Consider the following 18,604-nt stretch of genomic DNA (forward strand, 5'->3'; position numbering starts at 1 on the left):
TTACCTCGGCCTAACTAATATCAACTGACATCTTACATAAATCTGCATCAATCCCAGAGCTTCTTGGCAGCCTCAGGAAAGTCTTCTAACACTTACTCGCTTCACCATTTTGTCACCATCCGGTGTCTCCTTAGAAACAGAAAGAACCCCAAGGCAGATCGAATCAACGACTCTAATATCCCATAATGCTCACGAATCCCAACTTGACCCAAGCCCTTTACGCGGGAAATGCAGTGAGCCAGCAACCCCGAATCTCCAATCCACTGGGTTAGCATGCACTAATCTGTTTCCTCCTCGCTCAAAGTTATGGTTCAGCAGGTAGGAAACTGAATCGCATCAACATCGATGCCCCTTAGATGCTAAGCGGCGGGAAAAGGCTAACCTCAGCAGTGCTGTCCTCCACTTCGGCTTCCGCCAGGCCTACGTGATGCGCAGAATTTCGCTCCGAAAGCATTCCAAGGACCCGGCGATCAGGTCCACGCCAGCCGGCGACAAGTACCACCACGATATCATGGCGTACCTAGGCGGGATGAACTCCCCCCTCGCTCTTCTGGCGTGGCTTAGGCTGTTTGCGCTGCTGCGGCCTTCGAAATTCTTCTCCGCCAGGTCTAGTGCGGGGGATGCCGCGCTGGATATCACGGCCCTGATAGTTCTCGGGCTAGGGAACTTGTCCCAGGCAGTCCTAAACTTTACAACCAGCCGCAAGAGTGATCGGTGGATAATGGGCAAGGGATTAGATCGAATCACCGTCTTCGATGCTGTGTTCACTGTGTTAGACTGGTGCTTTGCTCTAGCCAGGATGGCTTCTATCTGAGTGGATGATACTATGCAAGCATATCGAGAGATGGATTTTATGAAACGGCGATGACTTTGCTACCGACCTTACTATGAGATTGCTGTCTGAGAGGTTCAGTCGTTCGCCTCGGTGAGCCAGTACGAGCATGCCGGGCATATTACCTACCTGGGTACCTACAGGCAGGTATGTATATGGCGTTAAACATCGGATACCAGTGTCAGAAAACGTGGGGGAGAATAAGATTTCTCAACCATCAATTCCCATCGTAATATAACTTCCTACCGAAAGCTGAAGAATAATACGTTATACCCTGGCCTCCGGGGGAACAAAGGCTTCCGATGTCTCTAGAGGCATACTGGAGTCAGACCCCTCCACGTGACAGAGACGTCCTCCTCTGAGCTTTACCCGTTATTACTGGATTCTCCTGGGGATTCTGCCCCGCACCAGGCTTGCCCTACCGCCAACTCAAGTACTGGTAGACCTCTCTGGGTCCCTCGAGATTCCCTGCCCAGCGATCGGACGGTTAGGCCCTCTCGCCGCCTGATCTCCGATGAAGACGGCCATGCTATCATGAAAGCACCGAGGTACTCAACTTCGAGGCAAAAAGCCTGTCAGCGATGTTCGACCGCCAAGGCGAGATGCGATCGCAAAGCAGGGCGGTGCACGAGATGTGCCCTGAGAGGTCTATCTTGCACTTACTTACCGTCCGGAGCCGCTACCCGAGGCGTGAGCGACGATGAGAATGTGACCCAGTCCCAACCCCTTTCCACACCGGATATTCTCCACGCAGCTGAGGGTCTACTTCCGACCTCCGGATGCGACCAACCCACTGGACTAGAGGGCCAGAGTTCGGCTTATGGGTCGGCACAACCCATCGGCGATACCACCCCGACCGACACTTCGACGGCGACATCGGCCAAGTGGCGCGTTCCAAATGACTCGAGGCCGAACTTGACGCCTCGCTCGCCTTTAGGGTTGGACACGCTTGATTTTTCGTGTCTAGAGCTCCTCAATCCCATCAACGTGGACGATATTAGCAACCGCTGGCTGAATTCTTTCGTCCCCATTCCCGGTCAGAAGGTTAAAGAATACCCGGCCAGCATTACCGCCTTTATCTACAGGATACTAAAATCGTACGCTGCCGTTACAGTTCGTGGTCGTGGAGTTCCGCCATTCGTGCACTTCTCGCAAACGATCCCGGCGTTATTACGGCCACCCCTTTCTACTTGCTTGAGTTTGGTTCGCGTCTGCGACAAGCTATTGCCGGGAAGTGAGGGCGCCGCGACAGACGTCCTGCAAAGAGAGATGGATAACCTCTATGAGCAGCACGGGACATACGACGATGTGGACTTGTTAGCGGCATTTCAAGCGTACTTGGTCTACTCTTTGGTGCTATTCTTTATCCTGGGCCGGGTTTCAGATCCGTTCCTTCGACAGGCGATGATGAACCTCCAAGAGCTTGCATGCTCATGTAGCCGGGGAGGACTCGTGTGTGTAGCAGAGCAACAGCGCGCCTGTCCTAGATGGGAAGCCTGGGTCGTCGCCGAGGCGAAGCGACGGACGCTGTTCACCATGTATCTTTTCGACAGCGTGCTCTTGGCTCAAGATGGCCTTCCGACGTTTCTCGGCACCGAACTACGGGGGCTATCCGCCTCAGCAAGCAAGTCTTTGTGGAGTGCCCAGACGAGATACGAGTGGGAAACAACATATAGCATCTACCTAGCGGACTGGCCGGGGGGAGGGCTGCGCATTGACGAGCTTTGGCCGACCCCTCCAGACCTCGACGCACCTGGCATTCTCGAAAGACGTAACAGAGTAGACCAGTGGCTCGAGAATGTTGACGAATTTGGGACCATGCTTTATGCGGTAACTAGTTGTACGCATGGCGGCTGACTACCCTTTTTAAAATGAAAAGAAATATTGCTCTGGGATGGACGCCTTTAAGGCTAAACTCAAAGCAATTAGAAGGGATGAAGAAAACGAGCGCGAGGCTAGCTAGTGAATGCACATATAGGTGCTTAACCAGCTGAAGTCAACTGGTCGCTCTCTACAGAAGGGTAGCTAAATGTCGGCTACAGAACCACTCAAGGCTTAATAAATGGCGGCGTAACAAAATGCTTAAGCTACCCAGGCAAGCTAGTTACGGAAGAGCCATTCCGAATTCAACAGTTATTAAAGGCGGATGTATATATGGAAGAGGAACATCGTGGGGACACGCTGTTAGGGAACCGAGGCTGAAAAATAACCACAACTACCAACAGCCGGTCCAGGTGCCGATAAACAGGAACAAAAATTACGACAGCAGTTGCAGCTGCTGTAACTGGCGATGGTCAGCTGTAAGAGGCAACTGGGCGAAGCAGGAAAGAAAAGAACGAAGACACGAGCAGTGATGATGAATTAAACTATCGTGATACCGATGCTTGAAGAGGTAGAAAGAGGATCCAGAGTCAGGGGAGAAAGATCGGTGATAATATTCCCGTACCAGGCGATCGAAACACGTAGATACGAACACGTCCATGTTATCCTTGCCCTGGCCGCCCAACGATGGAATTCGGCCCATGGCAGCTTTCTAAGAAGCTGAAGAAGAGACGAGGCCCAATCATATCGCGGGCCGGCATACGTATCGGGAAAGTCGAGGGTTGGCAGTGTTTTGGCGAGCCTACATAGATATCTAGCCGGAAGGGGCTAAAGGCGACAGGAGCTTGGCGACAAGGACGAGATCGGGAGGGTTTTCTGCTGCTCCTCGGAACACTTCTGAACTTTGGGAAAAAGAAATGCTTCTCGGGCAGACGGTTAGCTCTTATCGTGATCGAGGTTTGGTCCTCCGGAGAGAGTTCCGAGACTTTGGGAAGAAGGAAAAGAAGATTTAGCACACTCTTTTGAGATAGACTGCTGCCACGTTAAATACCGAAGAGCGCCGCTGCGGTGCGTAGCTCCACACAGCTCCGTCTCGGAGCTCATGAGGAACTAAGACCCCGACGTACTATCTAGGTCCTAAACCATTAATACTAATGCGGTCGGATGTTAATATAACCATTACTTAGTCTACGTGGGACTCTAAACAACTCTAAGAAGAGAGTGCACGTAGATCCATTGCAGACTTAGACTATGCTTGGTAGACGTAACCAAGTCAAATCGAATATTTTAGGGATAATTGAAAACCCCGCAACTCTGAGAGCATATCATAATACGTTAATGTAGCCAAATAGGACGTGTACAATACCTAAGTCTCAATACCCTTGTCCCGTTTAAGTTGCATCTAAAAGGTCTAGGTCAAGACATCAAAACGTCACGCCCGCAACCTTCTATCGTATATTTCGCCATCATAATGCCGGATGTCTAACTTCGCCGTGCCACAGCGTTGCGTGCTCTCCCCTTCTAAGCTCATAATTCAGTTCAAGAGTACTAGCATGTCTGGACCTCTGGTTCTACGGCATCATAGCCCACCGTATGCTGGTTACCCCTTTTCTTTTCCGCAACGCCGACACTCTAAGATCCTCTCCGCTCCTCCTTTCCCCTCTTCCCCCCTCCACTCCTCTCATTCCCGTCAATATCCCCTCCGCCCCCGACCGCCGCCCGCGTCACCACGTCTCGCCGAGATCCGCGAGCTCCTCTTTGAGGTGCGCCCTGCGGGGCCAGTACTTGCGGGCGGTGCGCAGGTACTTCAGCGCGTCGTCCTGGCGCTCCTCCGCCTCGGGGCCGTCCTCGCCCGCGCCGCCACCGCGGCCCGCGCGCAGGCTCGTGTTCTGCCAGATCGGCAGCACCCGGCGCCAGCCGGCGTCGGCGTCGGCCCGGGTCTCTCGCGTCTTCCGGGCGGGCGCCGGCGGCAGCGGCGGCAGCGCGAGGCGCGCGAGGTCGGCCGCGCGGCGGTACTCGCCGCCGCCGTGGACGTAGGTGTCGGGGCCGAGGAAGTGGGCGCGGAGGATGGCCTCGACGGCGGCGGCGCGGCCGCCGTCCGGCTCGTCCGCCGCCGCCTCGCCGTCGCCGACCACGGCGAAGTAGTTCGGGTCCTTCCACGGCGGCCCCGCGAACGCGACGCGCCGCGACGCGCGGCCCTGCCGCCGCACGCAGTACGGCGCGCCCGCGCGCCGGCACCCGCCGCACCGCGCCGCCCCCTCCGCCCCGACGTAGCTCAGCGTGCACCGCAGCCCCTTGCCCGCGCACCGCACGCACTTCTCGCCGTCCTCCGCCAGCCGCCGCCCCGTCACCGGGTCCCGCGGCCGCCTGTCCGCCTTCTCCTTCGTCCCCGCGGCTCCCTCCCCCCCCGCCCCTCCCGTCGGCCCGTCGGCGCGCAGCCCCTTGAGCAGGGCTAGCTTGAGGAGGCTCGCCTCCAGGCCCTTCTCGTTCTGAGGCGGCGACATCGCGTCTCGAGTCCCTCCGCTCTATTAAATGCCAGTATCACGCCGCGTGCGATAGCCAAAAGAAAAAAGAAAAAAATTCGGGCCGGTTTCCGAGGTGCCCGCCCGTAAAGCGTCGCCACGTGCCCTCCTTATCTACCAAGGCTCGGGGGTACCCGAAAAACAGCCTCGCTAGGCGCGAACAAAGTCTTTGTGCGCGAGATGACGCGAAGCTGCCGAGTCTTTCTAAACGCGAAGACACCAGAAAGAAAGTTAAGGTGTCGATAGCAAAAGGCGTAGCCGTCAAGAGCTGTAGAGATCCTCTTTGTGATGTCCCCTGCTGCCTTAAAGTGATAGTATATTTTCTTTTCAAAATGGTGATCTCGTTCTGTATTTGTGTTATCTGCGTTGTCTGAGTAGGCCATATACCCACACGATGAGGTATTCATCCATTTCTCGGTCAACGAGTGTTTCCTTTGATAATAGGTCCGGTGGATACTTGCGGACGTGGCTATATCCTCTTCCTTGGATTTGTACCAATGAGGTCGAGCCCCGGGCAGATCAAGAGCCACTGCACTTGAAGTCTTCGTCTGAATCTGCACCGTTGATCATTATCCTGAAAAATATGGAGAAATCATGTTGTCCACAGTTGATGATGTTGTGTCCACATAAACCCCTCTCGCTAAAATCACTCCAAGTGATTGAGGAGCACAACCGCGTTTCCCCCTTTTCCTGAGCCATCAAATGACTGTCATTTCCTATATCGGGGAGTTCATCGACTGGAGGTGCGGTTATATGAACCTGATTCCACGTTTCTGCCTTTTGTTTCCACAAGGCTTCAAAAAGTTCACCATCGTGTTGATGGTGACGTGCCGCCTCAGCTTTCTGAATCCGGTGTTTGGGTTCCAACATCGGGTGCAACGTAGTAAATTCATGCCGACCATATCGTATTCTGACGAGGAATACTGCAGATATATCGTCAAGACAGGCGTTGATCCATTATTGCCTTGTTTTGACGAGCCTATTATAGAGGAACTTATTCGGTGGCGCTGACATGAACACAGCAACCATACACCCTGCTCGATATTGCTAAGGTGAGCGTACTGTCTACGGGCTCTTTAAGATGGTCCCACCACCGTCGCAGAATAGGAATGTTGTCACGTAGAGAGCCACCTATACATGGCTCCCTACTTCTTCTCTGGTTGCTCGCTGACCTAACCTAGCTCGCAGCTCCCTATCGTCTATATATAGGCAGCTCGCATCTCCTTTGTTCATCTCCTTCCTTCTTAGATAGTCAGTCAATTCACTCTCTTCTTCCCACTTTCCGTTGCTCCCAAGAAGCAACCTCAGTGCCTACGTAGCTCTCCCGATCTACGTAATAAATGTCGTATACGAAGTGACATATAAGTGTGTCAATGGTGATTGCCTAGGTATTTCCGTATTCTATGATAATAATATTCATCAGTCCTTACTAGCAGCATGTTGTTCTCAACCCATGATATTCCAACATAAGAGAACTCTATAATACTCTAATACCGATGACTGTACAAGAGAAGGAAGACAACGGTACACCGTCAGACATTCTACCCTGGGCAGTCCCATGCCCCTACTCTCCTCGTTTCTTTTGCATTTCTGTTTCTCTCCTCCACGCGCCGGCAAATTTCCATTGTACGGCCACACCCAGCAACGCGATCACTTGGACAATAGCGGAGATGGTAAATGCCAGCCCGACCCCGGTGCTGTTTATCAGGGGCATCACAAGACTAGTGCCAGCGGCAGCTAGTAGACATCGGGCCAGATTCAGACTGGCGCTAGCCGCAGCGCTCCTGTCAGAGAAAACGTCGACAAGGTAAGTCATGACAACGGACTGCGTAGAGACAGCAGTCCAGCCAGTGATAAAGGTAGATATAATAGGAACGGCAATGTGGACGTGGTCGGAGTATTGAATGGTCCAGCCGAACAGCACGATAGACAGACACTGGATGAGGGAGAAGACAGGGACTAGCCGAAGGCGTGCCTTTTCGAGTGGAAACTGGACCTCGGGACTGGTCACAGACGGATTTGCGTCGCTACCTACTTCGGCGTCGGGTTGAGCTGACCGAGCCTCATGCTTGGCTTTAACGCGCCGGTAGTCCATGTCGAGGGCTTTGCCGGTGACGAGTGTTCCTATCATAGACCCGACACCGTTGGCGATGAATGTCAGTCCGATCTGGGTTTCGCCAAGGCCGTATCGCTCCTCGAAAAGGGAAGACATGGCAGTGATGCTCATCTGCCACACAGCATAGTACACCGCGAGGAAAACAATGATAGGGGTCGCGTGCTTGCTAGCCAGGATGCGGAAAGGCCCTAGAATGTCGACGCGTTTGCTTGCTGTTGGCTGTGGCGGAGTTGCTCGCGGATCCCACTCGATCTTGGTGGTGTTTTGGTAGCAGGAAAGGGGATATCTAGCGATGGGGCTGGACGGCGTCCGGCCCCCGTTCGCAACAATTGACCTGAGCGTTTCAGGAAGGAGGAGAATCAGCGCGAGAAGAAAGGCGCCGCTGTAAATAGTTAGAAACAAGAATATCGCCCTCCACCCCAAAGATCCGGCTATAGCACCCCCGATGATCGGTCCCACCGCAACGGGCACCAGCAACCCGGCCTGAAAGATCCCCATGAAACCTCCGCGGTCTGCGCGCGTAGTGATATCTCCGATCACGCCAGACCCGATTGCGATGGTGCTTGCGCTGCCTGTGCTTTGCAAGCATCTTAACACTAGCAGGGTGGCATAATTCTTCGTCTGTGCCAGGCCGGCGCATGCGCCGAGAAACACCAAGAAGGTGCAGCAGTACGCAATTCGGCGCCCCTTGACGTCGGATATAGGACCCCAAAGGCTGGGTGCCAGGCCTTGGAAGAGAAGGTAGGAAGTCACGGTGAGATTCACGAGCTCGATCGAAATATCCAGGTCGCGAGCAATGGTGGGAAGCGCAGGGAAGTAGATGTTAGAAGCGAAGCCGGAGACTATCGATTGATATTACATGAGCTCAGAGGTTCTCCAGCTAATAGCTGCGGGGACGTTACGCTTACAGGTCGCGGCAGTCGAGACAATGGTAACGATCAAAGCCTTCTGTCGCTTGTCGAAGATGCTGTAGGGTTCTTCTAGGACTGGCGGCGAAGCGGGTGGCGTACCGGCCTGAATTTCTTGGGAATGTTCTCGAGCAGCCATGCTATATTCTTCTTCTCATCTTCCTCCCGTCGAAGTGCTTCTGCTGTGTTAAAACGTAGACGCCTGCGTCCCTCCGTGAGCTACGCAGGTAGGCTTGTATATGTAGGAATCCTTAGGTACGTGACAGCTTTATAGTCCAAAGTGTGGTGCGTAAGTAAACGTTCGCTCGCTTGCACAATAGAGACAGTCTGCCTTTCATATATGCACGGGCGGAGTTGAGCATGGAGAACGCACGGAGTTGAGGGGTGCGAGTTAGGTAATACTATTCGCTGAAGGGCGGTACCTATGTCGAATAATCACGCTGGGGGCCCTTGCGTACGGAGTCGCATAGCTACAACTGGGAAAAAACTCCACTTTTCGGTCGAACGCCCCAGTTTTATCGTCTACACATACGCCCCCAATAGGAGGAGGTATATATGTTTGATGCAAGTCCCCGATAGCTTGATATTGTATTCGTAGTAGCTTGTATATATACGAATAGAGTTATAGGCTACCGAGCTACCCCTTCGCGAGCTAGGTATTTTATATAGGTTTATATATAAACGATTTATTACCGTAAAAAACCGGAAAAAAATCGGAAAAATCGGAAATTTACTTACGTAATTAATTAGCTTAATTAAATTAATATATAAACTTTTTAGATTTTTTACTTAGTAATATAAGAAATTATTTACGATTTAAGGGGTTTTAAAACTATATTAATAATTTCCTATATAATTTATTAATAACCTTATTAATTATACTTATATCGATATATTTTTCTAATTTTTTTACGGTAATAAAGTAGGTCTATTACCTAATACTTTATTTTATAAAAAAAAAATAGCTAGTATTAAGTAATCTTATTTTTATTTTTATTTCCGTTTTTATTTAATTTATTATTTCAAGAAAACTACGTTTTTAAATAGGTTAAAACTTTTTAAAATCGGATCTATTTTTATAGTAAGAATTCTACCTTTCTAACTATCTTCTTTTTTTATATAAAGAGGTTCTAAAAAAGAATACTAAAAATTAACATTTTTAAGACTTGATTAATTTAAAAAAAAAAAGTTACGTAATCTTAATTATTATTTTATCTATATTATAAAGGATTAGGTAATAGACCTACTTTATTACCGTAAAAGAAATAAGTTAAGAGACTAATATAAAGTATAGTTAATAGATTTATTAATAAATTATATAGTAAATTATTAATATAGTTTTAAAACCCCTTAAATCGTAAATAATTTCTTATATTACTAAGCAAAAAATCTAAAAAGTTTATATATTAGTTTAATTAAGCTAATTAATTACGTAAGTAAATTTCCGATTTTTCCGATTTTTTTCCGGTTTTTTACGGTAATAAATCGTTTATATATAAACCTATATAAAATACCCAGCTCGCGAAGGGGTAGTCTAGCTTACCTATTGGCCGACCCAACCAGAGGGTAGCTCCTTCCCTACGTATAATTGAATATTCAACCTGCACCTTCCTACCTACCACACCCCTAGGGTGTACGTACCGAAAAGTGGAGTTTTTTCCCAGTTGTAGCTATGCGACTCCGTACTTGCGGGTAGTATTAGTCATGGTACCTAGTATTAGTCAACACCCCTAAGGCTATTTACTACTAAGGTATCTAGCAACCCCTGTAAATTAGAGGTAGGTAACATCTCACCCGAGTGCACCTTTCTCCCTGTACTATCCCCCTCCTCTAAGCGAGGGCAGTTCCCAGCCTGTTTCGCTGCTTGTTTCTCCTGTGAATGTTGCCTTCTTTCGTGTTGTCGACGGGTTCGTTCGGGAGTATTCAGGGCACACCGGCCTATGTCCAGTTTTCGAGAACGAACACTCCTTCGTCTATGTTCGTGGTATCTTGCGTCGTGCAAGTTCAAGCGTAGGCGGTCTGTAGAGACTTGCGTAAGTGCCATCTAAACCCACCTGTCAACTGGTGCACGACAGCGGCAGCCGTCGATTACTCCTATCTATCTAAGGCAGCACATAGCGACACAGACAGGAGCAGATCCGAGAGAACCGCCGGCGGAGGCGACTGCATAGTAGATAAATGGCACAGGTAGCGAGTAGTTCCGTCTGGTGATTCTGGCGTCGAGCCAGACACCCTCCTCTAGATCCCAATCTATTATGCCGGGCCATCGAATATTTCGGTGACATTAGCGCTATCTTAATCGGCGACTCCTTTCAACTTCAGACGAACTAGTTGGCCGTAATACATACCTCTCTTTTCAACACTCGGTATTTCTAACTTCGATCGAACGCCAGCTACGTGAGGAGCAGGCGCGGTTCAGGGAAGCACTGGGCTTGGTAAACGGTGCTTGGGGCGCCGTTTATTGGGCCGAGGGATCTAACGTAGATATCGACGCCCCCAGGTTATTATGGTGGCTTGGGATAACTATATTGGGTCGCCGTTTTATTCACCCTCTGGCTAGGAGCTTTGAGATACGCGCGGTAAACCAGTGGTCCCTGTAGAACGGGTACGGCAGGATTTTATTGTTTAGCACAATACGTTCTACAAGGATTAATTTTGATCATTTGCTACGCTGTTACTGTCCGTAAATCACAAGGCGTGACACTTGGATTTTTGTATTTTTCCCCATTTTTATAGGGAAAAGTTGGTTGTATGCGAACCTACACCTACAAAATATCCAGTCCGTGAAGGGGTGGCCCGTGAAGGGATAGACTTGATAAAAGTTGCTCCGCCCTATGTCTAGGGGACGAGATACTGCTGCCCCGACCGTCGAGAAGACTAAGACTAGAATGTAATCCACGGGGAAAAAGTTTTTGTGGCCAGCGAAGCGTTGCCCCGGGAGGAAAAAGTACGGCCCTTCGCTGTGCTCTGGGAACTTTTTCTCATCGGAGTAGATAGGCTAAACAATAGAGACTACCAAGTAGCGCTGTCAGGAATCGAACCTATCCTCTATTATCTAACCCACTGAGCTGGAGTGGCCGCAAAAATTGAATAGCAGCCCATCCAACGAATCCTGTCTCATGGTGTTTCACCGTAGCGTCCCGAGCTGCTTCCTCCCTCCGCCGTTCTAGGGCATTACTCAGCTTCCCTTGTGAGTGTCCGTCTTGCGTTCGTGTTGGTCCCATCGGGTCCAGGTGGCTCTAGAATGCGACAAGCCCGCACAACGATTTGATTCGCCGTCTTTTGGCAACGATCGAGGCATGTGCCATGTCATGACCTAGATGCTGCAGGATGCCGTTTGCTTCATTGTCTACCAGATCGTATGTCAGGTCCAGGTATTATAGAGAACGTTCTGGCAGGGATGCTTATGCTTACCGTTCAACCGCATCACAGCATCCAGGGTTTGGGGGAAGTCGGGGACCACATCTCCGGTCATAATTGAGTAGAGAGGCTTAAGGGGCCGATCCCCCGTCTTTACGAGCTCGTTGTTCGTGAGTCGGACATGGTTGTTCGTGTCCCTGTGAAAAAGCAGATAGGAATTAGATTTGTGCAGAGATGTCTCGACCAGTTCCTGCCCGTCCTAACTCACCTCGCCCGCATTTCTACCGTTAGGCGATCTAGGCGACTGTCTAGCCCTAAAATCTGCTGTCGTATGTGCTGCTGCATGTGCTGCATGTGCTGCATGTGCTTCATGTGCTGCCGCGTCTCCTGGTGGTTCTGTTGCATCCGCTGATCGAGGGCGTCGATAGCGTCGATGATGCCCTGCCCTTGTACCACAGCGGGCATGTTGGCGCAGAGACCTAGCTCATAGGCAACCTCCGCTGGACTTGCAGAAGTCCGCGCAAAATTGGGTTGTGGGAGAGTTTAGAACGGATGATACCAGTATAGCAACACGACAATGCCACGCAAAACGTAGACGCGTTTTGCGGTTTGCGTATGTAGGCTTATAAGGGCTGGTCCAATTCCTGCGTGACAGGTAATGAATCGTTGACAGAATCGATGCGCTTTGTATGCGGTGGGACTGGAGACGAGATGGTGTGCGTTTTGGCCGGTTCGCTCCCTATTACGTCGTAATCACTTAGTCATTGTGAATAGGCAACGTTGCTCCAGTTGTTTAGTCAATGAAGGTAGGTTAACAAAGATGAGTCAATAGGTGCCTTTAGGACCCACAATGAGACTGGTGTGCGTTTTGGCTGGCTCTCTTCCGTTACTTCGCTGCCTTATGTTTAAGGTGTATAATAAAGAGGAACAGCGTGGGCACACTGTGAGGGACAATAGGCAAGTGGCTAGCTACCCAACCGCCAACAACTAGCCCAGTGCCGATTAGACTAGATTATAGCTAGAGACAGCTGTAATTAGCTGATTGGCTAGCTGAAAAGGCAGCTGGGATAATATAAAGGAAAAAGAGATGGCTGAGAAGGCATACCGAAAAACGAGTAAATTGCCGTAAACTGTGATATTTATAGGATTAAGATTTTACAATGAGAATCTAAGTGCAAGACTTATATAAATACTTATTAGAAAGGCTATGTAGCTTAGTTCAACGAGACTACTACAGTAGCTGTCTACGTAACAAAATATACCTAGTAAATCTATATAATGCCTTTGAAAATAATCAAATTTAACAACTACGTTTAATTTTAATAAAGTAAGAAGTTGCGTAGAATAACTAATTCTATTATAGGTTTTATATGGCATAAAGAATGCTATTTTCAGAGCTTAAAACTTTCAGTCCTGGAGGTATTTATGCCATGTAGGCATTATTTATATACAAAGGCGCTCTGTACCGCTCCCGTGCCCGCCGCCCAGCCGCGCTATCATGGCGCTCTTGATCAGCGGCGCGGCGCGGGTCTTCCCCGCGCCCGTCTGGCCGATTATGAAGACGGCGAGCGGCGGGGGCGACGCGTCCGAAGACGAGGAAGGGAGAGGGAGAGAAGCAGCCCCGCCCCCGCCGCCGCTGGCCGCGGGCGACGACGGGAGCGCTGCGAGGGCGCCGAGCTCGGCGGGCACGATGTCGCGCTCGAAGATGAGGCGCGACTCGTCGTCGGACAGGACGTACGACAGCGGGTCGGGATCCATCGCGTATGCGTCGGCGCGGTCCCGTCGTGGGGTGAGTAGCGCTCGGTAAGAACGATTATCTACGGCTGCCGGCGGCAGCGAGAGGAGCTATCAATCCATCCACGTGAGGCCGCGGTCACCTGCCGAACCTGACCACCTGCCTATTTGCTCGTCTTACTCTCACATACCCTTGGCCCCTTAGCTGTCGATTGTACTCTTGTATTATACTCGTGGATGCGTATGTGTGTATATACCTAGAAGGAATGCATATCTTGGACCGGGTAGGCAAGTGACAGGGACATATCCCCCGCGGCAGCGCATTGGTAACTATTAGTAATAGGTTCAGGTCGTAATTTACTCTTTAACTGAGGATCCCAACCAAGCCTTGCCTGCCAATGCTTTGGTTTCGTGGGGTTACATGCGTAAGTGAGGAGGACATAGCAATGATGTGGTCTTTTATTTCGGGCAGTGAGGGTAATATACCGATGACGGGACTGCCGGATTGGCTCTATATCGCCAAAAAGACTAGTAGCAATGGGAAACATACTGCCTACTAGGCAAAAAAAGAGCCCAAGGGAATTTCTCCTTATCACCCAACTTTAACCTAACAGAAGTTTCGATAGGTCTACTTAAGAAAATCACGCTGCTAGAAACCTAACCAGCATGCCGAGAAATCTCGCCCGTAATGCTCGACCAAATCCGTCCTGCCTCCAGCTCAGATTCTCTCTCTCTATCCAACCTCTTCCAGGCCACTTGGTCCGTAAATCATATTTTAACATCCCTTTTTCGTCCATCCGCTGGCTAGCTAGTACATGTATCTAAACTCGGGGTTCAGATCACCCAGCTCTGATTTCTCGTAGTCGGACAGCCCTACGTTCCTAACGGCCTTGGCTCTCCTCTGGTTCTCCAGGTAGATCGATATGAGATATAGGAGCGAAGCGACGCCGCTCAGGCAGGTGAATCCCAGACAAATCGAATAACCTTTCGTAAACAACGGCGCGTCGGCACTAAGGAACGCAAAGGTTGCTATGATACCGCCGATATTCCCGAAGCCTATCTGCCACGCAGTGCCTATAGCCCTACGGTGATGGCCGCCGAGATTCATGCTAAACCAACAGACCGTAATCGGCAACACGCTGTAGGTACCCATCGTGACGAAGCAAAGCATCGCGTACTGAACGGGGGTGTTGTCGTGGACCTTGAGGAGGGTGGCGAAACCTGCGAGGCCTAGGCTAAGGGGTAGGAGCGCGAAAGCCGCTCGGTGACGTGTCCAGTCGGATATCGTAGCCGTTATGAGGGAAAAGGTAAACGAGACCGCCCAGGGAGGCACGCTATGTAACTGGGTCTGAATAGCATCATAGCGGTACGTCGAAATGATCGTCGGCGCGAAAAATGCGTAGCCGTACGCGGGAACTATCAGTCCGAAGTACATGAAGCCGCCAAGCCAGACACGGTGGTCTTTCATGACAGTTAAAACATCCCCGAATGTGATGGTTCGCTCTGCGGCATTGTGGCCTTGGTCGGCTTGGAGGCGAGCTTTTATGTAGTCACGCTCCTCCTCGGTTAGCCACTTAGCCTCCTCCGGACTACCCCATGGTTAGTCATAGCGGCTATGAATCAAGCACGGCAAAAACTCACAAGGTGGGGAAGACGAAGAAAAAGAAGATCGCGACTAGGCATGTAAGGACGCCTTCTAGTAAGAAAATCCATCGCCAGCCGTGATACCCGCGCATGCCGTCCACTAGTACATATGTTAGCTACGGCTCGATGAATTGCTCTCAGGAGCAGGCCTTTGCTGAGCTCAACATACTCTTTCCTATGGCAGAAGCCAGGAGACCTCCGAACGCACCAGCCAGCGAGGTGGATGAGAAGAACAAAGAGTAGCGCTTCTGCGATTCACTCCTTTTATACCACATGCCTAATCGACACGGAAAATTAGTAGTGGCCTCGGCGCAAAGTGGCAGTTATGTAAGACGCAGCTGGCAGGACGTTACGCGAGCGGGCCACATACTGATGAGATAGAAGCATCCTATTTGCAGTGTCAGCTACCTGTTCGAAGATTCGCGGTAATCCACGTTCAGCTTACCAGGAAACATCCCACACTCAAAGAGTCCCAGGAAGAACCGTGTCGCAAGCAGACCGGAGTAGTTCTGCACGAGGCCCTGGCCCACAGAAGCAAGGCCGAATCCCATCATACAGGTGGAGAGCCAGATCCGGGGCGAGAACCGTTTCAGCAAGATATTGCTCGGGATTTCAAAAATGATATACGGCACAAAGAACATGGTGAGAGCTTGAAGTCTCGAAGTTAGCGAGGTGGAGTCAGTCGATGCGGAGATCCGCTTACCGGTATTGTACTGATGATTCTCAAGGTGCAGATCCTCTACTAGGCTGAAAGACCTCGCATTGGCAATGTTAACCCTGTCCAGGAAGGCCAGCAAATATAGAACACACAGGAACGGAATCAATCTCCAGTCTACCCGGGTCATGAGCTTCCGTTCTGTGGTGTGAGGCGGACATGGTACGTCAAGTCCATCGTTATCAGAGTCGGCATTGCCGGGATGGTAGGAATTGCCTCCTATCACGTCCCCAGCACTTTTTTCCGTGTCGCTCGGGGCTTGGGCTACGAGGAGAGTAGAGTTAGCCATCGTTGCCGGATAAGTGTCCGCGATACGCATCAGCCTCTCGTGGATTGCCTCGAGGGCTTGGAGGGATATGCGATAGGACTTGGGGAACTCGGATTGGGAGGGTGCCACGACGCACGGGATGTCTTGCTTATACGCATTCTCTTTGCTTGTTAGTCGAGTTCAATTCTGTCCGGAGCGCAGGTCGCGTAGCATAATCCACAGTCGGACAAAACGACTTGGATTTTTAACGATGAATGGACAACAGCTGGCTCACGAGATCAAGTGGCGACTCTGGCCGTCAAAGGGTGAAAGATTCGTGACGAGTCGTCGCGTGGGCAAACTGACGCTGACTCCGTTTCTTGCGCGCGCGAACTCAACAGCAACTAATTGGGGTTATAAATAGGTATCCAATTCCGATCATAGATGTGAGGCTCGACAGGGACGAATCTGGGAGGCCACAAACATCCACGCACGTTTGGTTTTATTAAATGAGGAAAAAAATATGTTGTCTCGGAAACAAGACCTGAAAACTTCAGTGCCATTGGAGCCGATCTCGCCCGCCGTGTCGGGATGCACCTATTAGTAAGTCCCCCAACCCGAGTTGAGACACCAAGACAGGTTAGACAGGACCGGCGACAGGGCCAAAAGGAGAGGCATCGAACGTGACTTTGCGGGGAAACAAAGGAACATTGCGGAGAAGACAGGCGGAGTCTGGTGCTGATGGAGCTGAAGGGAACAGACCCTTGACGAGGTGGCCAGTCATCTTTCGCGGATGTCTCAACCCTCCAACACCCCCTGCTGGGCCGTCGAAGGCGGTCGCTGACAGAATGTCGACGCTGATCATGTATTTCTTCCCCGAAGCTCAGCTATGCCTCCTCTAGCCGAGGAGGGGGGCATACAAGAGCCTATCGAGAGCTTCCTGCGACGAATCGACCCTATGCCGTCTGACCGGCGCACTGCAGAAAGACTGACCGAGAGTTGCGCACGCCAACCTACATGCCTATACTGGCAGTACAGAGGCGACAGGGGAGAGGGTACCCCAAAACAGAGCGTGACCCCACGGTCCATTGCAGGATTCCCCCGGGCCTACGGGGATCCCTCCTCAGGCGTTGGCATCCATGCCTGGAAACCATCCACCCTGGCGGCTTCCGCGATGCCTGCAGAGTAGAGTCAGGCTGCGATCTCGGACTTGGAATTGGGATGCAAGGTACCGCCTGACGCTTGCCCACATCCGACAGGACCAGGTAGGTCGACCACGTCAACGCACGCGACGAAAGGCCGCTCGCTCATCCGAACAGACACTCGGGCCTCAACGGATGAAATGGACGGGGAGGAGGAGGGAGGAGGAGACAGAAAGAGGGAGGGAGGGAAGGGGGAATCGGCACCCTTAATCATCCGGACGACCGTCGAGCTGTCGTTGAGGAATCTTGATCGTCGATGGTGGCACAGCGACATACGCACGTACCAATTTGCGCTCGATGATCTAGGAGGCGTGCCGCGTCTGACTCGTGTTATTCGGGCACGCCGTCGCGTTCAACCATACTCGAGGCGAGCCAGTTCGGACAGCAGGCACATGTGCCCAAATCTCGGATCTCAGCCGCACATTCGGGCCAGCGCACACCCCATCGCCGAGTGGCCTCTAGTCAAGGTATGATCCCCAATCCCTGCTGGGCTGATTGAGAATCGGAACGGGCGAGGGAAGAGGGGACATCTTACTACCAAAAAAAAGAAGCAAGATGAAAAAGAAGACGGAGAATTTTTCGGCATGGTGCAACCCGCCCCAGCGCCCAGTTGTAAGCCCGCTAGCATGCGTAACGATGAGAATGCTGAGATCGGTCGACCTCGGCATCTTATTTTCATGGGGTGTGCCTGGATCAGAAGGGGTGCGGCAAAGACGCTGCGGCAATCAAGAGAAGCCGACCCAGCTAGCCGGTTCGCGTAGGTACCATTCGAGCAGTGCAATTGCCGGCAGCAGGAGGACGGTGTCGCCTCGATGCGACCCCGGCGAGGCATCAGTGCCTCGCATTCAAGATGGCGAGTGGTACCAAACCTCGTCGGCTTGCCGCTGGTAGATGTAGTTGTAGTGGCGGTCGAAGTCGGGGGAGATTCGAGAAATGTTACCAGGCCGAGGGCATGGCGGGGGTTCAGCGATACTGACAGAGGTGTCGTCAAGAGCTCAGGTGAGACATGCTCGACATCGACGTCCCACACATTTGGCTGACGCCCTCCTTAGGTAGGTAGGTACTGTGCAGTGGCAGCCCCGTAGGTACCTCAGGCAGCAAGTTCAGTGGTAGGTATAATGGCTCTGGCGTCATCGCCAGAGCGACGTTGCGTGACGGCTGCGCGTTGGCTCACGGCCCTTGCACCCATGTACCAGATGCCCCGAGTTAGGCATGTAACACACTCGGCGTGGGATCTTGAGAAGCCATTCAAGCCTCAGTATGGTACAGAGGTGGCGCCTACATGGTATACCTAGGAGCAGGAGAGGGAGAGGGAGAGGGAGCTTAGGCCTAGGTACGTAGCCATGGTGCACAGGTGTAATCACACTCACGCAACCAGACAATGGGATTGAGAGCAAGAGAAGAAGAGAAAACGAAGAGCTATCTCGAGGCCGAGCGGTCGTATGACGGGACGGGACGGGACGAAGTCTGCTTACAGCCACCCGACGTGTTGATATCATCCCA

The 18,604-nt window shown here is 51.6% G+C and overlaps 7 protein-coding genes across 7 annotated transcripts; 2 read left to right on the top strand and 5 right to left on the bottom strand.

Moving 5' to 3' along the window:
• Window positions 1–52: 52 nt before the first annotated feature.
• GGS23DRAFT_544095 (uncharacterized protein) lies at window positions 53–1,090 on the top strand. The gene is made up of 3 exons (XM_051514889.1): window positions 53–233; window positions 305–318; window positions 391–1,090. The coding sequence occupies exons 1-3, from the start codon at window positions 186–188 to the stop codon at window positions 812–814; spliced, it is 486 nt and encodes a 161-aa protein (XP_051376824.1). The 5' UTR covers window positions 53–185; the 3' UTR covers window positions 815–1,090.
• A 35-nt stretch (window positions 1,091–1,125) lies between these two features.
• On the top strand, window positions 1,126–2,800 carry GGS23DRAFT_12305 (uncharacterized protein). The gene has a single exon (XM_051511099.1). It carries the CDS (start codon window positions 1,367–1,369, stop codon window positions 2,687–2,689), a length of 1,323 nt encoding a protein of 440 aa, XP_051376825.1. The 5' UTR covers window positions 1,126–1,366; the 3' UTR covers window positions 2,690–2,800.
• Window positions 2,801–4,377: 1,577 nt separating this feature from the next.
• Window positions 4,378–5,697, bottom strand: GGS23DRAFT_608677 (uncharacterized protein; the record flags this gene model as incomplete). The annotated part of the gene is made up of 1 exon (XM_051520225.1): window positions 4,378–5,697. Exon 1 carries the CDS (start codon window positions 5,155–5,157, stop codon window positions 4,378–4,380), a length of 780 nt encoding a protein of 259 aa, XP_051376826.1. The 5' UTR covers window positions 5,158–5,697.
• An 848-nt stretch (window positions 5,698–6,545) lies between these two features.
• Window positions 6,546–8,573, bottom strand: GGS23DRAFT_544099 (MFS general substrate transporter). The gene is made up of 2 exons (XM_051514890.1): window positions 8,200–8,573; window positions 6,546–8,133 (listed from the first exon to the last, which is right to left on the bottom strand). The coding sequence occupies exons 1-2, from the start codon at window positions 8,336–8,338 to the stop codon at window positions 6,740–6,742; spliced, it is 1,533 nt and encodes a 510-aa protein (XP_051376827.1). The 5' UTR covers window positions 8,339–8,573; the 3' UTR covers window positions 6,546–6,739.
• Window positions 8,574–11,165: 2,592 nt separating this feature from the next.
• GGS23DRAFT_544100 (uncharacterized protein) lies at window positions 11,166–12,694 on the bottom strand. The gene is made up of 3 exons (XM_051514891.1): window positions 11,828–12,694; window positions 11,614–11,756; window positions 11,166–11,548 (listed from the first exon to the last, which is right to left on the bottom strand). The coding sequence occupies exons 1-3, from the start codon at window positions 12,022–12,024 to the stop codon at window positions 11,439–11,441; spliced, it is 450 nt and encodes a 149-aa protein (XP_051376828.1). The 5' UTR covers window positions 12,025–12,694; the 3' UTR covers window positions 11,166–11,438.
• A 308-nt stretch (window positions 12,695–13,002) lies between these two features.
• Window positions 13,003–13,317, bottom strand: GGS23DRAFT_591919 (uncharacterized protein; the record flags this gene model as incomplete). Its single annotated transcript, XM_051517798.1, has 1 exon — window positions 13,003–13,317. One exon carries the CDS (start codon window positions 13,315–13,317, stop codon window positions 13,003–13,005), a length of 315 nt encoding a protein of 104 aa, XP_051376829.1.
• Window positions 13,318–14,101: 784 nt separating this feature from the next.
• On the bottom strand, window positions 14,102–15,941 carry GGS23DRAFT_591920 (MFS general substrate transporter; the record flags this gene model as incomplete). Its single annotated transcript, XM_051517799.1, has 6 exons — window positions 14,102–14,882; window positions 14,935–15,037; window positions 15,107–15,214; window positions 15,308–15,325; window positions 15,383–15,586; window positions 15,641–15,941. The coding sequence occupies 6 exons, from the start codon at window positions 15,939–15,941 to the stop codon at window positions 14,102–14,104; spliced, it is 1,515 nt and encodes a 504-aa protein (XP_051376830.1).
• Window positions 15,942–18,604: the final 2,663 nt, after the last annotated feature.

Source organism: Durotheca rogersii (genome assembly GCF_024521655.1).
Source record: "Durotheca rogersii strain YMJ 92031201 chromosome Unknown GGS23scaffold_1, whole genome shotgun sequence".
In the NCBI taxonomy this organism is placed as follows: Eukaryota; Fungi; Ascomycota; class Sordariomycetes; order Xylariales; family Xylariaceae; genus Durotheca; species Durotheca rogersii.